This window comes from Lipotes vexillifer, unplaced genomic scaffold, assembly GCF_000442215.2.
Source record: "Lipotes vexillifer unplaced genomic scaffold, Lipotes_vexillifer_v1.1 scaffold779, whole genome shotgun sequence".
NCBI classification, from domain to species: Eukaryota; Metazoa; Chordata; class Mammalia; order Artiodactyla; family Lipotidae; genus Lipotes; species Lipotes vexillifer.
In genome coordinates this window covers 247,745-265,167 of record NW_006788448.1, presented here as the reverse complement: position 1 = coordinate 265,167, position 17,423 = coordinate 247,745, and the positions used below count along the sequence as shown (strand labels likewise).

Genomic DNA, 17,423 nt, shown 5'->3' with positions numbered 1-17,423 from the left:
AAAAAAAAAAAAAAAAAAAAAAAGAGGCTTTTCTTTTTCTCCTTTTATTAAATCCTTGAAAGTGTCCTTGAATGGAAATTGTCAGTGATTTGCCATGTAATCATAAGTTTTTACTTTAAGGCCATTTCATTTCTTCTAAAGAAATGAAAGGAGACCAGTATTAGGGGGCAGGAGACTTAGCTTCCCGTTCATGTGTTCTTCAGGTCTAAAGCCCGTCACGCACATGGTCCTTTCTAAGGAGCACTAAATCACGGGACTGCGACAGAGACGTTGAAACACAAGGGAACACTTGCTAACCTAGGCCTGTCTCTTGATGTGCCATCTGGAAACCATGAGTTCAGTGAGCCTGGGTGCTCACTGCAGGGTCTGCCTGGACTGCAGCCATAAAATATGACCCACCTGTTGGGCAGGGTGTCACCGATGCAAAAGCTCTGTCCCAAATCGCAAGGCCTCAGTTGTGGCACTGATGATGGCTTTGAGCTAAGTAGATGGGAGCTTTCGTGCTGCCCCATCCTCTTTGTCTGCCAGCTTATGTACAGCCTTGGCCCTTCATTAACTTAGGTTTAGAAAGATATGCTAGGTATTAGAGTTAAAGCTTCCAATGATGAGTATCCTTTCCCTGACCATTCCCACCACCCCCCTTCCAGGTCTGAGTTGCATGGTCATGCCATGCACACATGGACACACCACGGAGTACTGTAATGATTATTTTGTCATGAAGGCAAGAACTGTGTGTGTCTCCTCTGTCATATCCTCAGTGAATGGTGCAGGTTCTGGCCCGTAGGGTGTGCTAGGGAAATAGCTGTTGGGTGAAGGAACGAATGACAGTAGTTCGTAGTAAGCCAGAGTGCTCCGTTTCTTGTCTTCTATGCTTTATTCAATACTTTATTCAATATTTACTGAAACTCTTCCTCTGAGTGTGATGTTCAAACTTCCTGTGGGACCCCCTGATGGGTGTGTGTAAAAACGTCAACTTTTGGGCCCCATCCCAGACTACTGAGTCAGGCAGAATCTTAGCCAGGGACCCAGGAAGCTGCATTCTTAATAATCACCCCAGGCAGGTTTTTTCTTATAGTCTACAAAGGTTTGACTATAGGCAGACACACATTAATATAATACATTTTAATAAAGTTATACAGAAAGCAGATTAAATTGTCCTAAGATAGAAATACATAAAGGATAGGACTCAGTTATCCATACAGTACTTATTAGTACCTACCATGTGGCAGCCACTGTTCCAGGCACCAAAGGCAGAGTGGGCAGCAGGGCAGACATGATTTCATGGTCAGTTGGAGAGACAGACTGTGAGTAAAATAGACAGTTGTGAATTGTGATAAATGTATGAAGGAAGAAATGAAAGCCAGAATTATTGACAGATAGCCATGGGCTTCTCTGAGGAGACATTTACTCTGAGGCTGGAAGAATGAGAGGAAACTCGTCCATGTAGAGAGTTAAGGGTAGGGAATGGGGAGGATGGTCCAGAGAGAAGGGACCCATTTGTGAGAAGCTCAAGGAAGAAAAGAGCTTGGCCAAGTTGAGTGGCTGAAAGGCTACGGTGAGGGACAGTGGTAAGAAATGAGACCAGGAGGGAAGCAGAGACAGATTACTCAGTGACACATGGAGGACCTAAGTACAATGAGTGACTTCAACCTAAGTACAGGGGGAAGCTGTTTCAGTGTTGGCAGAGACATCATGGTACAGTATGTGCTTTAGAAAGATTTCTCTGCTGCTACGTGGAGAACACATTGGAGGGAGGGTGGACGTGCAGGCAGAGTGCATGAGGGGATTACTCAGTCCAGGTGACAGGTGACAGTGGCCTGCATAGACAAGAAGTGAGTGGATTCAAGAGGGAAAACAAAGGGTGAATCCTGGAAAGGGGCTGGAAATGGATGGAGGGCAGTGAAGAGAAGACGGCTGGGTAGATGGTAGGAGCCAACCAAGAATGGTGTGGTCCGTTCTAAAGGGGGTTGGGCTGGTAAAGAAGCCAGGAAGGTTTCCATGGTGGGGCTTGAAGGATGAATGTTCCCAAGACAACTAGGAGGACCAAGAGAAAGAGGAGGAGGTAGGAGGGGCATTCCTTGGAGAGGATTCAGTCTGATAAGGCTCAAAGCCAAAGGACACTATCACTCTGGACAGTGCATTGACAGTTGCAGACGTACAATAAACGCGCATTGAACATTTAGGTGGGCCTTAGATAGGGAAAGCATATACATAGTGGTCAGTAGTATGAGCTGTAGAACCTAAACACCTCAGAATCTGGCTTCGCCACTAACTTTGCCTCCGTGAGCTACAGTTTCCTCCGATGTAAAGTGGGAAAATAGTAACAATATCAACCTTGTGGAGAAATTGTGAAGAACAACTGTGATCTATACAAGGCGCTTGGCCCAGTGCCTGCCTGACAGAGGTAAGCACACTGTAAGTGTTACACTGTAAGTGTTACAGGTGTTTGTCCTGAGGCTCTGTGAGCAGTAAATTGACCAGAATATTTGGACTTGAAGTCAGGGAATTCTGCAAGCTGGTCTTGACCCAGAGCTCAACAAGTTAGGTCAACTTGAGTGTCTTAAGTACTTAGGGCATCAGTTGCCTCATCTATAAAATGAGCAAATTAGAATAATTACTGGTTTTAAACTACCTCATAGTTCTAAAAGGCTTTGATCCTAATATGCAAGAAGTTACCATCCAAAGAAGACTTACATAATACCTCATCTATTCAATTTAAACTGCAGTAATCTTTTTTGCTGGTGCTGTAGTTGCTCAGCAGTAGAAAATCAGCATATACTCTCTAGTCTAATGCATGAAAGAAATTAGGTAGATGTACAGTAACAGCCCTTGGCCAAGTTATGACTATAGACTATTAGACTAGCCTAATATATTAATATTAGTGTAGGACTGGTGAAAAAATAGACAAGCCATAAATGGTTATAGTGGACTATATTTTGAGCCTGTTTGGAAGATTGTTTTTGTTCTAATTGAAGTAAACCCGGTAGATTGAAGATGTTAATGCAGTTCGCTCACTGAAGCTTACTTCTTAAATATGCAGGCATGGACCATAGGGTTCTGCAGTCAGCATTCCTCAGGTGTTTAAAGCGGACGAAGGATTTAAAATCTATCACTCATTTACCATAGAAATATGACTCTGATAACCACCCTTTCCTTCAGTGCCTCTCACATGAAGCGCTAAACCTTTTTCTGACCTTACAGGTGAATAAAAGTTTCAAGCCCAGTCTTATAATTACAATATCTAACATTTATTGCGTTTTAGGTGTACTTTGCAACTAAGTTTTATATGTATAAATCTCATTAAATCCTCAACCCAAAGAAGCATACCATTCCCTTTTGTACCCGGGGAACCAAGGTTCAAAGAGATTTGTAACTTTCCTGAGGTTACCTAGCTAATGAAACCACTAAATGGATGGGATGTTTTTGTTATATAATTTGGATTGTTGAAGGCTACCAGCCAAAGACTCTCAGAAACCAACACAAAATTATATTTATTTAAATATGATGTGCCAAGAAAACATGCATACCCACGGAGCTATAAGGAAGAGAAAATAGGAGCTTAGTGGAGATTTGAGCTTGTACTGAGTGATTCTAATAAGGATTTAGGGAAGCAAGGATCGTTGCAGTGTTGTCGGGAAGCGCGATCAGTTTGGTGTCTTGGTAATTTTTATCTAGGAGGTGAGAATATTGAACAGGAACCAGATTGTCATCAAACAAGAAGTAAGTCGCCCGTCTTAGTTGGAAGAGGGTGATGTTTAGTTACTTTGTGGCGTTGAGGTCCTCTGCCCTGACGTGATTGAGGATTATCTCCGCTTTGTCCCTCCACGGTCGCAGAGTGGCCGTGTCTGAGAAGTGTTTGTATTCTGCAAAAGTTGATGCGGAGTTACCCTCAGACACTACCACCTGGCTGTTAACTGTCTGCGTGCTCTCTCTCTCTTTATTTTCCATCCTTCCTCTCTTTCCATACACTTCCCCCTCCCTCTAGTTATTTCATAGTAATTAGCTAATCTCTTCCCTGTGAAGAATAATCCCCTGGTCATTATGTCCTGCCCTTTTCCCTGGGGAGTGTTAGCACAGGAAAGGTTTTAAGATCCACAGAGACCTAGTCTTGAATCCCAGCTCAGCCCCTTAACAGCTGTTTGACTTTAGGCAAGTCACTTCATCTTTTTGGCCTAGATTTCCTCATCTCTAAAAAAATGAGAATGATAACTACCTTGCAGGCTGTTTTGAAAATCAGAGATAATTTATGTAAAGTGCTTGACACACACAGTCCAATCTTAATAAATAGTGGCCACTGGACTTCCCTGGTGGCACAGTGGTTGAGAGTCCGCCTGTCGATGCAGGGGACACGGGTTTGTGCCCCGGTCTGGGAAGATCCCACATGCCGCGGAGCGGCTGGGCCCGTGAGCCATGGCCGCTGAGCCTGCACATCCGGAGCCTGTGCTCCGCAATGGGAGAGACCGCAACAGTGAGAGGCCCGCGTATCGCAAAAAAAAAAAAAAAAAAAAAAAATAGTGGCCACTATCAAAAGCACGTAAATATTTGTCAAATGTTAATTAGCTTATACTTCATAATTCCTTACAGCAACAAAAATAGTTTCTGTTAAATCAACTGTTAGATTGTAAAAGGTCGCGAAAGATAACCCTTTTTCCCTTCACAAAAGGGATGAGCTAGACTTTCTGAATGTGATGATCTACCACTGGGTGTTAGTTATGATGAAACTTGCTGTAGTTACTTCTTATTTTATTTGAAATGAAAATAAAATATATAACATTACGGTACACATTTAACTAATGAAATATATAAGATCATTTTAAAGGTCACAATGGTTCATTGCCTGATAAAACTTCATGAGATAGCAACAAAAATACTTTATTTATGCAGAAAATAATGGCTGGCTGATTAGGACTGTTAGGAATGGAAAACATAGCCTATTTTTATTATATGAGTAGAAAAAGGTCTTGTAAAATATTTCCAGTGAAAGTTTACTTCTTGTACAAGGCCAAGATTACAATTAGATTATAGAAGGAATAAATACTAAAGTTAGCTCTGAATCGTGGGGTGCTTTTTGTTTTCATCTTTGTATTTTTCTACATTTTTCAGGTTTTTTACAGAAATCATACTACATTCGTGATCAGAAAAAAATGGTTTGGCAGAGCCAGAAACCACCCAAAAAAAGGCATTTAGTCTTCTAAAAATCCTTTTTTTCCTGAAGTTACAGTCCTCTCAGCTATGGTTGCCACAGTCTTGACATGGGGTGTGTGTGTGTGTGTGTGTGTGTGTGTGTGTGTGTGTGTGTGCACGCGCACATGCACACATGCTCATGTATGTGCGCATGTGTGTCACAAAACATCCTAAGGCGTGCTAGACAGAAAATGGTCTTTGAGATTCTAGTTCAGAATTACCTCAAACGTGTGAATTCTGGGAACTGGGACGGTCCATCCCAAGTGGTTGGAGTGTTGCTGACATAGTGTCATCTCCTTTATTGGATCTCTGGTTGGTTTATGTGAGCGTTCATAACACGATTCTAGGAGAAAGACAATTGAAAGCATCCTGCTAATGAAAAAAGTTACTACTTTTTTGACTCACTGTTTGTGCGTTCCCTTCTTTCCACTCCCCCTCCCCCAACCATCACCCATCCTCACGTTAGAAGTCGGGCCTTCATTTTCGACACACGGATAACACCGTCCAGTGGTTAAGAGCGATGGAGTCTATTGGTCTACCCAAGGTAAGCCTGAACTGGGAAGACAAAAGGGGTAATGCAAACACCTCACTGTGGAAAGGAATTTAGCAGACTGGGGTACGTTAATGCAGCAAATGTCCTTATTGCCTCAGAAATGAGAAATGTGAGAACTAACAGAAATATGGAAAGGCCTGTAAAAAGTAACATATGGCAAGAACTCAGATTGAGAGCAGCCAGGTGAAAGTGTGTATAAATTAAACAAAGTATAAAGCAGAAACTGACACACCATTGTAAAGCAATTATACTCTAATAAAGATGTTAAAAAAGAAAAAGCCCACTTAATATAAAAATAAATTAATTAATTAATTAAAAAAATAAATTAAACAAGGTCAGATCAGGCTTTGGCTGGTAGATAGTTGATTTAGAAGAGCCACCTCCCTTTTTTGTGTTGCTTTTTATACTTAAGATTCCAAGTCTCATTGTATCCTTATATATTGTATTACTATAAATCATTATAAATTTATTTTGATAAAGTATTATTATAAATCATAGTATCACTTTAAATTTTACTGGCTAGGGGGTTAGAGCTCTTACTCTTGAAATAGATCTCCCAAATAAAACTCATTCAGCAGATATTCAGAACTTGTTAAATTCAAAGAGCAGGCACCCTTACACCTGTGAGATATATAGACAAGTGGAGGAAATGAAGAAATAATTACATGTGATAGAAATTGTAGAGCTATTTCTTAAACTTCTTATTTTGAAATAATTTTAGAATCACAGGAAGTTGCAAAAATAGTACATCCTTGAGCTTCCCCTAATAGTGACATCTCATAACTGTAGTACAGAATTAAATTGACATTGGTGTATTAATGTTAACTAGACTCCAGACTTTATTCAGTGTTCACCATTTTTATATGCATCCATTTGTGTGTGTGTGTGTGTGTGTGTGTGTGTGTGTGTGTGTGTGTGTGTGTGTAGTTCTATGCATGAAAAGATTTGTGTGACCACCACCACAATCAAGATGCAGATACTGCAGAGAGGTTGGCCATTATATATAGCATCCCTTTCCCCAGCCCTGTCTCCTGGCAGCCACTAATCTATTCTCTATCTCTATAGTTTTGTCATTTTGAGAATGTTATAGAAATGGTACCATACAGTAGGTAACCTTTTGAGATTGACTTTTTTCACTAAGCATAATTCGCTTGAGATCCATCAGGTTTCTATATGTACCAATAGTTCCCTTTTTTGAATTGCTTAATATGTACAGCTATTTTAAAGAAATGATGTAAGAGTGGTCCAGTAAGGGTATCGGCTACTGACTTATTTAGACCTATGTTGTTGTTCTTATTAGTAATCCAGGTTTGCAATTAAAAACACACCCCACAACGAAAACAAAGGACTCCTTCATGTAAATTATGAATGCCTTTTTTTTTAATACATTTGTGCTAATACCTGTTTTAACTCAGTTCCTTTTTTCTTGCAATAGTCAATGTTGATCTATTTTATTTTGCCTTTTTTAATCAAACTACTTTCCCTTCTAAAATGTTGAAAACATTGAATAGTGTTCCTTTCTGGGCAATAGTTATAATAGAGAGTTCATATTTATTTCTAAACTGCAATTTAGTAAGTACTCACAGGCTGTTGAGTGGTAAACAGATTAATAACGACAGACATTCAAATGCAGTTTTTCTGTATGAGGCAGCGTATGTTAAATTAGGATAATTTCATTATGATTTAAACCTTCTCAAATTGTGTGTATGTTGGACCACATTTATTCTGATTTTAAGCCAAACAAGTGATCCATGTAACAGATTCTATTTTAACCCTGATGTTTATTATGAAGTCAGTGATACATTACATTGCAGGAAATGAGAGGCCAACAGTATACTGAATTGACTTTGATACATTAATTAATTCCGTCATTTATCAATATGAACTGCCTACCCTGTGCTCAGTGTCATGTTACACACTGGAGTTACAATGTTGAAGAAAACGTTTCGGTAAAAACTATAAATTGATCCCATCTTCTTCTATACATTGAAGAAGAAGACATATAATGATTTTCCAGGAGAAAAATGTCAATGTAAAAGGTTCTTGTTTAAAGAAGAGAGGGAGAGTTATAGTGGTCCTCTGCTTACATAGTAGAATTTTAAACCTAGTCATATTCTTCTGAATTGGGAATCCTCTTCTCATTGATACCTTAACAGCAAATGTATTAAAGGAAAGTTGGAAAGGCCTTTGAAATTTCATAAGCTACAGATATTTCTGTAAGCACTCAGTGACTGTACGTTTGTAGCTCAAGAAGGTTTGCTTTTCTCTTTTCTTAGCTTTTTTCAATGTCCAGTAGAAAATTGTGCTTGAGTATCAAGTACTACCATATGGTACATGATTTAATTTTAGTTTTTATGTCAAATTTTATAAAATATTTACTGAAAGCAAGTAATGCCAACAAGCTTATCTTAATCTCAGAAGCTTCAATCCTAATTACTCATTTTTGGTGCCCCATTCTGAAATCTGTTTCTCATTAGGCTTTTAGTTTCAAGCTCAAGAAGAGTATAAAGGTGTATTAAAAGTTTTAGTTTTCAGAAGACTTTTCAGTCTGCTAACTCCATACATAGATGGTTATCCAAAAGAAGCAATCAGGTGCTCAGAAAATGCAGGGATATTTATTGTAGTGACTTACAATAGGGACAAAATTGGGGGTAAAAAATTGTTCAACCCTGGAGAACTGGTTATAATTATGGTTCAAAAATATCAAAGAATCATGTGCATCTATTTAGAAATAATGTTCTTACAGAGTAATGAAAGCAATGGAAAACAGTCATGTTCTATTAAGTGTTAAATAGGTTTATAATACATGCAGTTTGGTTTTTAAACACTCACATACATAAACACAAAAAATCAGAGACATACAGAAAAAAGACTGGAAGAAAATATACCAAAATGCTAATAGTGACAATCTGGAGGTGGGGTTATAGGTATTTTTCTTTCGTACTTTATCTACTTTCCAGATTTTATTCAGCGAAAATGGATACTTTTTTTTTTCTGCTTAAAGTAATACATGCAATATGTGTGCATTGTATGTGTGTACATGCATGTTTACAGAACTGTGTAGCCAAGTTCTTAACAACGTAATAAAATGCTTTCAAGAGGACACCCTTCTCTGGGCAGTCACAAGAGTGACTCTGATACGGAAAGCAAAGCCTACACGGGCTCATGCCTTGTGCAATGAAACTGCTACCCAGCCCTGTGGACAAAGCCTTCTTGGAGTGGCTGACTGTGAATCCCCCCACTCTCCTGAGCCACTAGGAGGCGCTGTCAGGCAGGGGACCAGATGCAGTGATTGGTCCACATGAGGAACAAGATGAGGCACAAATGGAGTTTCCTCTTCATTTAAATAAATATAGAACAGCAAGGACAATCAGAGTAGGGTCATTTGGGAGGGTTAAAATAATTGTGAAAAGCAATACATAATAAACACATTTTTCCCTTTTGTTTTCCAGATATTTTACCCAGAAACAACAGATGTCTATGACCGGAAAAACATACCAAGAATGATATATTGCATTCATGCACTGAGGTGGGAAAAAAAATACATTTGAACTCTAGGAAGTAAATTTAAATAAAACCACAATTTCAGTTTTGAAAGAGAGCTCTTATTTTTTTTTTCAAGTTTTTTTAATAATCTGAACTTCTTTTTAAATTGAGTTGTTCTAAATTTGCTGGTATAAAATTAAGGTAATTGTCACATGAAAACAATACTTGAACTTGAAAAATATTTTTCTGTTTTTTTAATCCATTTCAAAGTAGAAAACCAGAAAAAGAATGAAAGACCTGTGAGTATAATAAGGAGAAAATTTTAATTGAAATTTCTAGGAATCTGATAATAATGTGCTACCATATTCTTCAGTTATGATCTACTTTACAAATATAGCCAAAATGCATCAAATGAACAGCTTTAATAGTCATACATTTGGTTTTCATACTCTTAAAATCATTAGCTTGGCTCAATTCTTAGCATAGATTAATAGAAATCACTATAAAAAAAGTCTTTTGAACTTTAGTTCACTGGAACTTGTACCGTAAGGGTAAAGAAGAAACTTAGAAGTTGCTTTAAATTAGTCAAATTGCGATACATTCATTTTTTTAAAGCAGTTGTTTGATATCTTAATTTTTTTAAATATTGGAATTCTACCAGTCACAGATTGTTTCTTACCTTATTGGCCTGGGAGCAATGTGATTTTTAGATGGTACCAAAAATGATTCTAAAACTCTAGTTTGTGGCTCTTGTCTTGTGTGTACACAGGTAATGGCTGGAAGGCTCCATGTCTAATTAAATTTTAAATTTCTTTTAGAACATCTGCCTTGTGTTTATATCACTAGAAGTCATTTTCCTGGCACCGTCTTCAGCCTAGAGGTTTATATTAACTTCTTCCTGGCTTTCTTCCTCTCCAAAGAAGATTTTTATAATAATTCATTACAATGCTGGCTTACTAAAGAATTTCGATTATGTCAAATAATTTGATTCTCCCACCCCATCAGTCCTTATGAGATTTCTTTGGAAGATGACAGTTGCTTGAAATACAGACCAAATGTAGGTGCCTATTCTGTGATTTCCTTTTACTCCGGTAATTTAGGACAACTGGGAAAAAAAACCCACTTCTATGCCTGCCCCCTCATGTGTGGCTAGTATATCATTATTCCAGCAGGTTTTCTAAAAGCTTTTTCTGCACAAGTGCTCATTTTGAGGAATATTATCAAATGTGTTGCCCAACATTCTTGGTCCAATGCTTTTCAGTGCCTAGAATCATCACTTAACACTTTGTGACCTGCTAAGCCAGCCATTAGTTGATCATTATGGTACCCATGCATCAGGGTGCTAATCTCCAAATCCGTAGCCTGCTCATGGGTGTCTTCTGTAAGCTTAAATTGATTTCCTGCAGTGGGCACCTGGGGTGTTAATGTAAGCAGCTTATAAAGAAATGGCGCGCTAAGTTCCTTTCTGGTGATGTCACTGTTGTAAAGAAGTTACAGAGAACAGCACTGAGGCTTACAAATGTATGCCTGCCATAGTTTTAACAATGGCTTGAACAGCTTGGTAAACAAAGAAAAGGCAACTTCCTGCTTTCTCCGACAGTTTTTCTCAGGTATTTAGTTACTCATCCTGGAAGTCTCCGTTACTGGAGCAGATTCCTGCCGAATGTTATTCACCAGGTCTGACCTTAAGTAGGAATTTTTAAAGTAGGATCTTGAAAAGCAATATTCTCTTAATAAACGGGCTTCTCTGGGAGACTCTCCTTCACTTTTCTCTGTTCTAAACTTACTGTATGGCTGCTCCTTGATGGGGAACGGAGAAGTCTCAGGTGTATCTAAAGTTTTTTCTCTCAAAACGTTTTCCTGCTATGGTTTAGAATGCAGTCAGTTACTCAGACGAGGCTGATATTCTGCTCTGTCGGGCCAGACACATTTGGAAGCTGGGTAGCAGAGCCATTTCATAAGCACAGTGGGTTTGGCCTCACTGCATGATTAGAAGTGGTGCTGAAAATGAACAAAGACATCCTCAGCCGTTACATCCTGGCTGCAGATACAGCAGTGTTGTTGGTGTAGAGAGTTGGCATTACCTGCCAGGGAATTAAGCAGCTCAGAAGTTCTGATTATAGATCAGGAGCCAGGCAGGAAGATCCTCTGCTTTCCTCCTGCCCCAACCTGTGGGCCTGACTTGATCTACAGAGTTCACGCCTGGCCCTGCCAGCTGGTCTTCTGTTCCCTGTCTTCCTTTTTTTTTTTAACATCTTTATTGGAGTATAATTGCTTTACAGTGGTGTGTTAGTGTTCCCTGTCTTCTTGATTTGGGCTTAACAACCTCATTAAGATGCCCTGGGTTCTTGCCCTTGCTTCCTGCTTGTGTCTACTTTTCCCTTTTCCTGCCTGCCTCACCTTTTCACTTGATTTCTAACCCCCGTGCCCAGGCCTGCCATTCATCACTCTCTCTGTCAGTTCAGCTGGGTGTTCTCAAGCCCAGACTCCAGCTAATGTTAGCACAGCAGCCCCTCTGGGAATCCTGAAGCTCTGCCTAATGTAGAGACTCACCTCAGTAATGAGCGGACTCATGCTCTTTTCAAAGAAATGTTTATCATCTTTTCCTTATTTAAAGTAAAAAATATGTTCATTGTAGAAAACACTGGAAAATTTGAAACTGAGTCCCCCTAAAACCGAGTTCTTCTGGCAAGTTTATGATTAACCTCTCTATCTAAAACTTTATTCACTTTCTTATCCTGCACCTGTTCCCCCTCAAGATTGAGGAGTCTCAAAGAAAAGGGTTGATTAAAGCTGAGCAGGACCCTCTGGGGCCTTCCTGGGTACAGAACGCCCTCCATGTCCCCTGTCTCTTGTGGACAGAAAAAAAAAGACTTTAGTTTCCTAGGCCTTCCCCCAGTTCCAAAGAGCAGGCTCAAGTAGTAAATGAGTAGGACACAGGACTCCTAGTTCTTCCTGAAGGGATATAGATAACAATCTGATGCATATCTCTGAGTTCTGTGGAAACTAAGACCCTCACCAGGTAGAGGGTGGTGACTACATGCTGAGCATAAGCATGTAGACCTCAGACTGGTGGAACCAGAAGGTTGAGGTTCCCGGAACATCACCCTGTTACCTCACCACCAACCAATCCGAGCTGATCCTGCATTCTAGGACCCTCTCCCCTAACACTGTCTTTAAAACCCTTGCCTGAAACCCATCAGAGGGTTCGGGTCTTTTGATCACAAGCTGCCCGTTCTCCTTGTTTGGCCCTGCAATAAACCTTTCTCTGCTCCAGACGCTGACATTTCAGTACCAGGTGACAGCGACTGTTTGTAACTATTTTGGTGTTTTGGACTTAAAATATATATATGGCATGTTTTCCTTTTGTGGCTTTATTTGGAATATTTAAAGCCTGCACAATAAAAGGAGCTACCTCATGGAGTGAGAGCCTTGCTAATGAGTTGCTACTAATTTTTTTTCTGTCTGGAAGCCATGGAAAAGAACACTTTTTGCCTGTTATTTATTGCTCAATGTATTAAGCAACTGTTAAATGTTTAAACATTATACAGTTGAATTCCTTTAAATTATTAAATTTAGTAGATTGCTTTCTTTAAAAAAAAATTTTTTTTTTGATGTGGACCATTTTTTTAAAAGTCTTTATTGAATTTGTTACAATATTGCTTCTGTGTTATGTTTTTTGAATTTTGGCCACGAGGCATGTGGGATCTTAGATCCCTGACCAGGGATCGAACCTACACCCCCTGCATTGGAAGGCAAAGTCTTAACCACTGGACTTGCAGGAAAGTCCCAGTAGACTGCTTTTTTGAACACCTCAAATACCTTAAAACACAAGTAAAATGCCCAGATACATTATTACAAACTTACTACACTTAAACCTATCCTAAAAGATCCATACTACAAGTTTCACTCATATTTTTGTTACTTATCCACTAATTTTTTTTTAAACAGGAAGCTTGCTAACCTTTCATTTTATTGTTATTTTTATTTATTTATTTTTGGCTGCTCAGGTCTTAGTTGCAGCATGCAGGATCTTTCGTTGCGGCGCACGGGCTTCTCTCTAGTTGTGGCTTGCGGGCTTAGTAGTTGCGGCACGTGAACTAAGTTGCCCTGCAGCATGTGGGATCTCAGTTCCCCAACCAGGGATCGAACCCACATCCCCTGCATTCTAAGGCAGATTCTTAACCACTGGACCACCAGGGAAGTCCCTCCACTAATTTTGACTCATCCTAGGGCTATAATATTTTGATACCTACCCAGAGTTCACATGGTTACCAGAAACAGAATACCTCTTCAGACCCACCCAGGTTACAGATCTGATTTCTAACCAATCAGTTGCCAGTCAGAACATGGTGCCAGTTTGGGTTCTTCTCCTAAGGTGAGTCCAGCCTTGGCCACCAGGCATCAGACTCGATTTGTGAAATCAGCCAGACCTTGTCATTCTTCTGTATATGGCTTTCGGGTAGGTTTTTATTTACCATCCAGTCTCCACCCCCTGTCACCCAGAAATGATTTTCTTCCATGTCTTACTTGGCCAGTGTTACATAACCCATTGCCCTGTCATCATGATGTATTGGCCTGGTGTGTTAGCATTATTAAAAACTGATGCATGCCTTTTGAATATTTTCTTGAAATTAGTTGGGCATTCTAGAGGTTTCTCCCCCAGGAGATGAGGGATGGACTCTGCTTGATGCTCTCTGGGACCATTTGGCCGATAGCATTTGGGATCCTGTTTCTGGATCCTCTCTCTGCTTGGCTATTGAGTGTGACCATCAGTGCTGAACCCTCTTTTCATCTGGCTATTTTTGTCACCACCTGTGCTCCTCAGTCTGTTCTTATCTTGGGACACTTCCGTGGTTTTCCCGACTGTTTGGCTTACTCAGAGTTCCTGGTCTTTATTCTTTCTTGTAGTATAAATAGTACAAAAACAAGCACATATTTATACACTATAGACAGACATAGAAAAAACAAAGCACCTGTATTTTAATGACACTTCCCAACTTATTAAAATCCATACAGATATTATGTGTGTCTTATTTTATCTCTGTATTGCAACTTCCTTTTCGTATACTTCACACCATTCTCCTTTGAACATCGTTTTGAACTCCAGGCCTTTCTGAGATCTAACCAAGATTAGTATCTTCTTTTTTGATGAACCAGATTGCTTCCGTTTTGTCCTGGGACCTCTTTCTGGCCAGCTCCTTGTAGCTCTGTCCCTTACATTTCTTTGAAATGTCCTTGCTTTGTGGTCACAAGAGGATGTTCCAATCCTGCCCTGATTATTCCTGCCTTAAGGTATAGAATCAGCTTCCCTTCAAGGGTTCCTTTTAAGGTCATGTGTTTGTAACAATTTTCCTAGATTAAAGGATGAGGGTTCTGGATTCTGCTTTCTTACTGAATAAAGTTTATTTGACGGTTAGGATTCTGCTACACTGACAGCAACAAGGTAAAGGCATGCCTGCCTCCCCTCTGGGTAAGGATGACTGTTCCTGCTGCAGATTATGTGGCTGCTGTCCAGCGGTCATGTTTTCAAATGCAGTGAAGATACCCAAATAGCACACACCTTCGAGGCTTGAATTTGTGACAATGGCTGTGGCAGCCGCACTTCTGGTTGGCCAGCTGTTCCAAGTACCCCGACTGTTTTGTGAAGAAGACCTCCTCTACGGGGTCTCCCACAAGGTCAGGTGGCTGCTTTGCTAACCAGGTTGCATTTGAACCAGTTCATCAGGTACAAAGTTAATGCATATGTTTTCTTGTCTTATACTCCCTTCCCTTGGGACCCTTTTCCTGTTAAGAAACCAATTGATGCCTTATACCAGATTGCTTGCATCTCGGACAGAGAACATATTTGCCCTTATGAAGAGCTTCCTAGAGATAGTTCCTTAACCCCAAGGACAGACTGTAATCCTGTTTTCTCAGGAGGGAGATCTAGAGGTGGCAGGATTTGGGATTAAGGTGCACCTGCCGTATCTTTCAAAATTCTCTCCACTGTTTGTACCATCTTCTCTCTCCCTCTTCCTATCCCAACTTAGTATTATGGCTCTACCTTTCCATCCTACTAAATTCTAAGCTGTTTGAGGCCGTAAACCATGTCTTGTCACCTAACACAGCACATGCACCATTGATTCCAACTTGAAGTCTCTGGAGTTTGTGTTTTTAACCTTTCAGTTGGTTTAACTGAACTTATTTTTCTATGAAAGACTGCCTCAAGATTCCCTTTACTTTTTATTGAAAGTTAGGTATAGAATGCTGGATTTTGACATGATATTAATAGGGACACATGTGACTGTAAGATGGAAACATAATTTTGTCCTGTGGGTAAAACCATTTAAAACATGGAGTCAGTAAGGGGAAATAGTAAAAGATTCTTAGTGTTGAAAGCGGGGAAACCACTGTGATAGGTTATTAATAAGTGGTTTGTATGAAGACTTAAGTACCAGGATAATAGCAATTATAAAAACAAAGACTAACACTTACTGAGCTTTTAATTACGTGCCTGACACTGTTCCAAGTACTTTACGGGTATAATCTCATTTAATCCTCACGACATGCCTTTTCTGTACACACTGCTATTAGTCTCATTTTATAACCACAGCAGTTGAGGCACAGAGTGTCTGGCCAAGGTCACACAGCTAGTGGCAGAGTTGGGATTCACACCCAGGCTGTGTGGCCCCAGAACCTGCACTGTTACTGAGGCAGCCAGTCATTGGCCTCAAAAGGGAGTCCAATATTTCCAGACTACTTAGAAAATGAAAAGAACAGTGGCATCATACTTGAACTTCAGCACAGGTCTCTAAGCTGTTATATTTAGGATATTTATAAAGGAAGAATCCCAGAACTTCAGAACTGGAGGGACCTTGGGATGTTGAGACCAGTTCCTTCATTTCACAGATGAGAGAACTGAAGGATTAGGTTATGTGACTTGCACAGAGTCACACATTGAGATATTGCCAGTCTGAGGCCAGGATACAGGGCTTGACTCCAGTTCCGTCTTCTTTCTGGTCAGCCATGAGGCTTTGATTTACAAACATTCATCTCCCATGTTATAGCATAAAATGAACTACGTATGATGTGCTCCAGAAAAGTTGAAATAAATTCAGCCTCTGCCTTTTAAGTTTGTATTTTATTACTGTATATATTGAAAGTAGTAGGAAAAAACTCGAATAGGTTTGTGTGTGTGTGTGTGTGTTTTACTTTCTTTATTGCTTCCCATACTTGAACTGATATTATCAGTACAAATGGGAGCACATGGGCCAGTGAGGCTTTTGCTGCCTTAGGGCAGCCCCTCTGTAACTGGCCTCTCTCAGCAACACAAATGTACTGTACCCTTAGTGTGATAAAAAGCTAGCTATTTCACACCAAGTGCTTTCTTATACATGGGAAGCAATGGTGACGTTAATTCCTCAGCTTCCTTTAGAATGCTGTCAGCTCCTTTGTGTTGCCCATTAGGCACTAAAGCTGCTTAATAAATTCAGCGTTGAAGAGCTCCAAGAAATTGGTGATTGGGCAGGCTTCTTTTTTATTTTTACGACTAAGATTCTGGATTTCCTATATACTTCAGGTAATGAATTCCCTCATTTGAATTTAAATGCTTGGGAAGGAGTGGGCTGCTATTGCTGGTTCTTTTCATCATGGGAATACTGAATAAGTTCAGTTTCCTAAGTAAACATTTGCCCCTTAGACTGACTTGCTTGGAAGCACCTCCCACACAGATTCAGTATATAACTCCCACACTATGAAAAGTCATCTTTTCAGACTTCAACCTCAGAGATAAAGTAAATGTTGAAATCTTAAGCCAAATAAAAAATACACATTAACATTTAAAAAACATTTTTGGTGAAACTGTGTAAAGGCAAATGAGATTTTTACCTGATCCTGACTAGCTTAGGGAAAGCTGATCTGAGATAAATCTAACTCAATTTTTCTATTCAAAAGGTAACTAACTTCTCAGCTCCACCTTGTGGTAACTTTTAGTTAAACCAGGATGTTTGCTTATTGTGAGATTTACATTATACAGCATACAGTGGAGAAGTAAAAAGTATAATCAGAAATAGTCTTCTAATTTCTTTAGTACCATAGGGGAACATCAACACTTTTTTTTTTTTCTTTTTTTTTTTTTGCGGTACGCGGGCCTCTCACTGTTGTGGCCTCTCCCGTTGCGGAGCACAGGCTCCGGACGCGCAGGCTCAGCGGCCATGGC

The 17,423-nt window shown here is 39.8% G+C and overlaps 1 protein-coding gene across 1 annotated transcript in view; it reads left to right on the top strand.

Moving 5' to 3' along the window:
- The window catches only part of IQGAP2 (IQ motif containing GTPase activating protein 2), a 293,348-nt gene that overhangs the window by 152,158 nt on the left and 123,767 nt on the right, over positions 1 to 17,423 (top strand). The window contains 2 exon segments of the mRNA XM_007461600.1: positions 5,651 to 5,728; positions 9,190 to 9,266. Of these exon segments, the coding sequence (XP_007461662.1) occupies positions 5,651 to 5,728; positions 9,190 to 9,266 (155 nt within the window).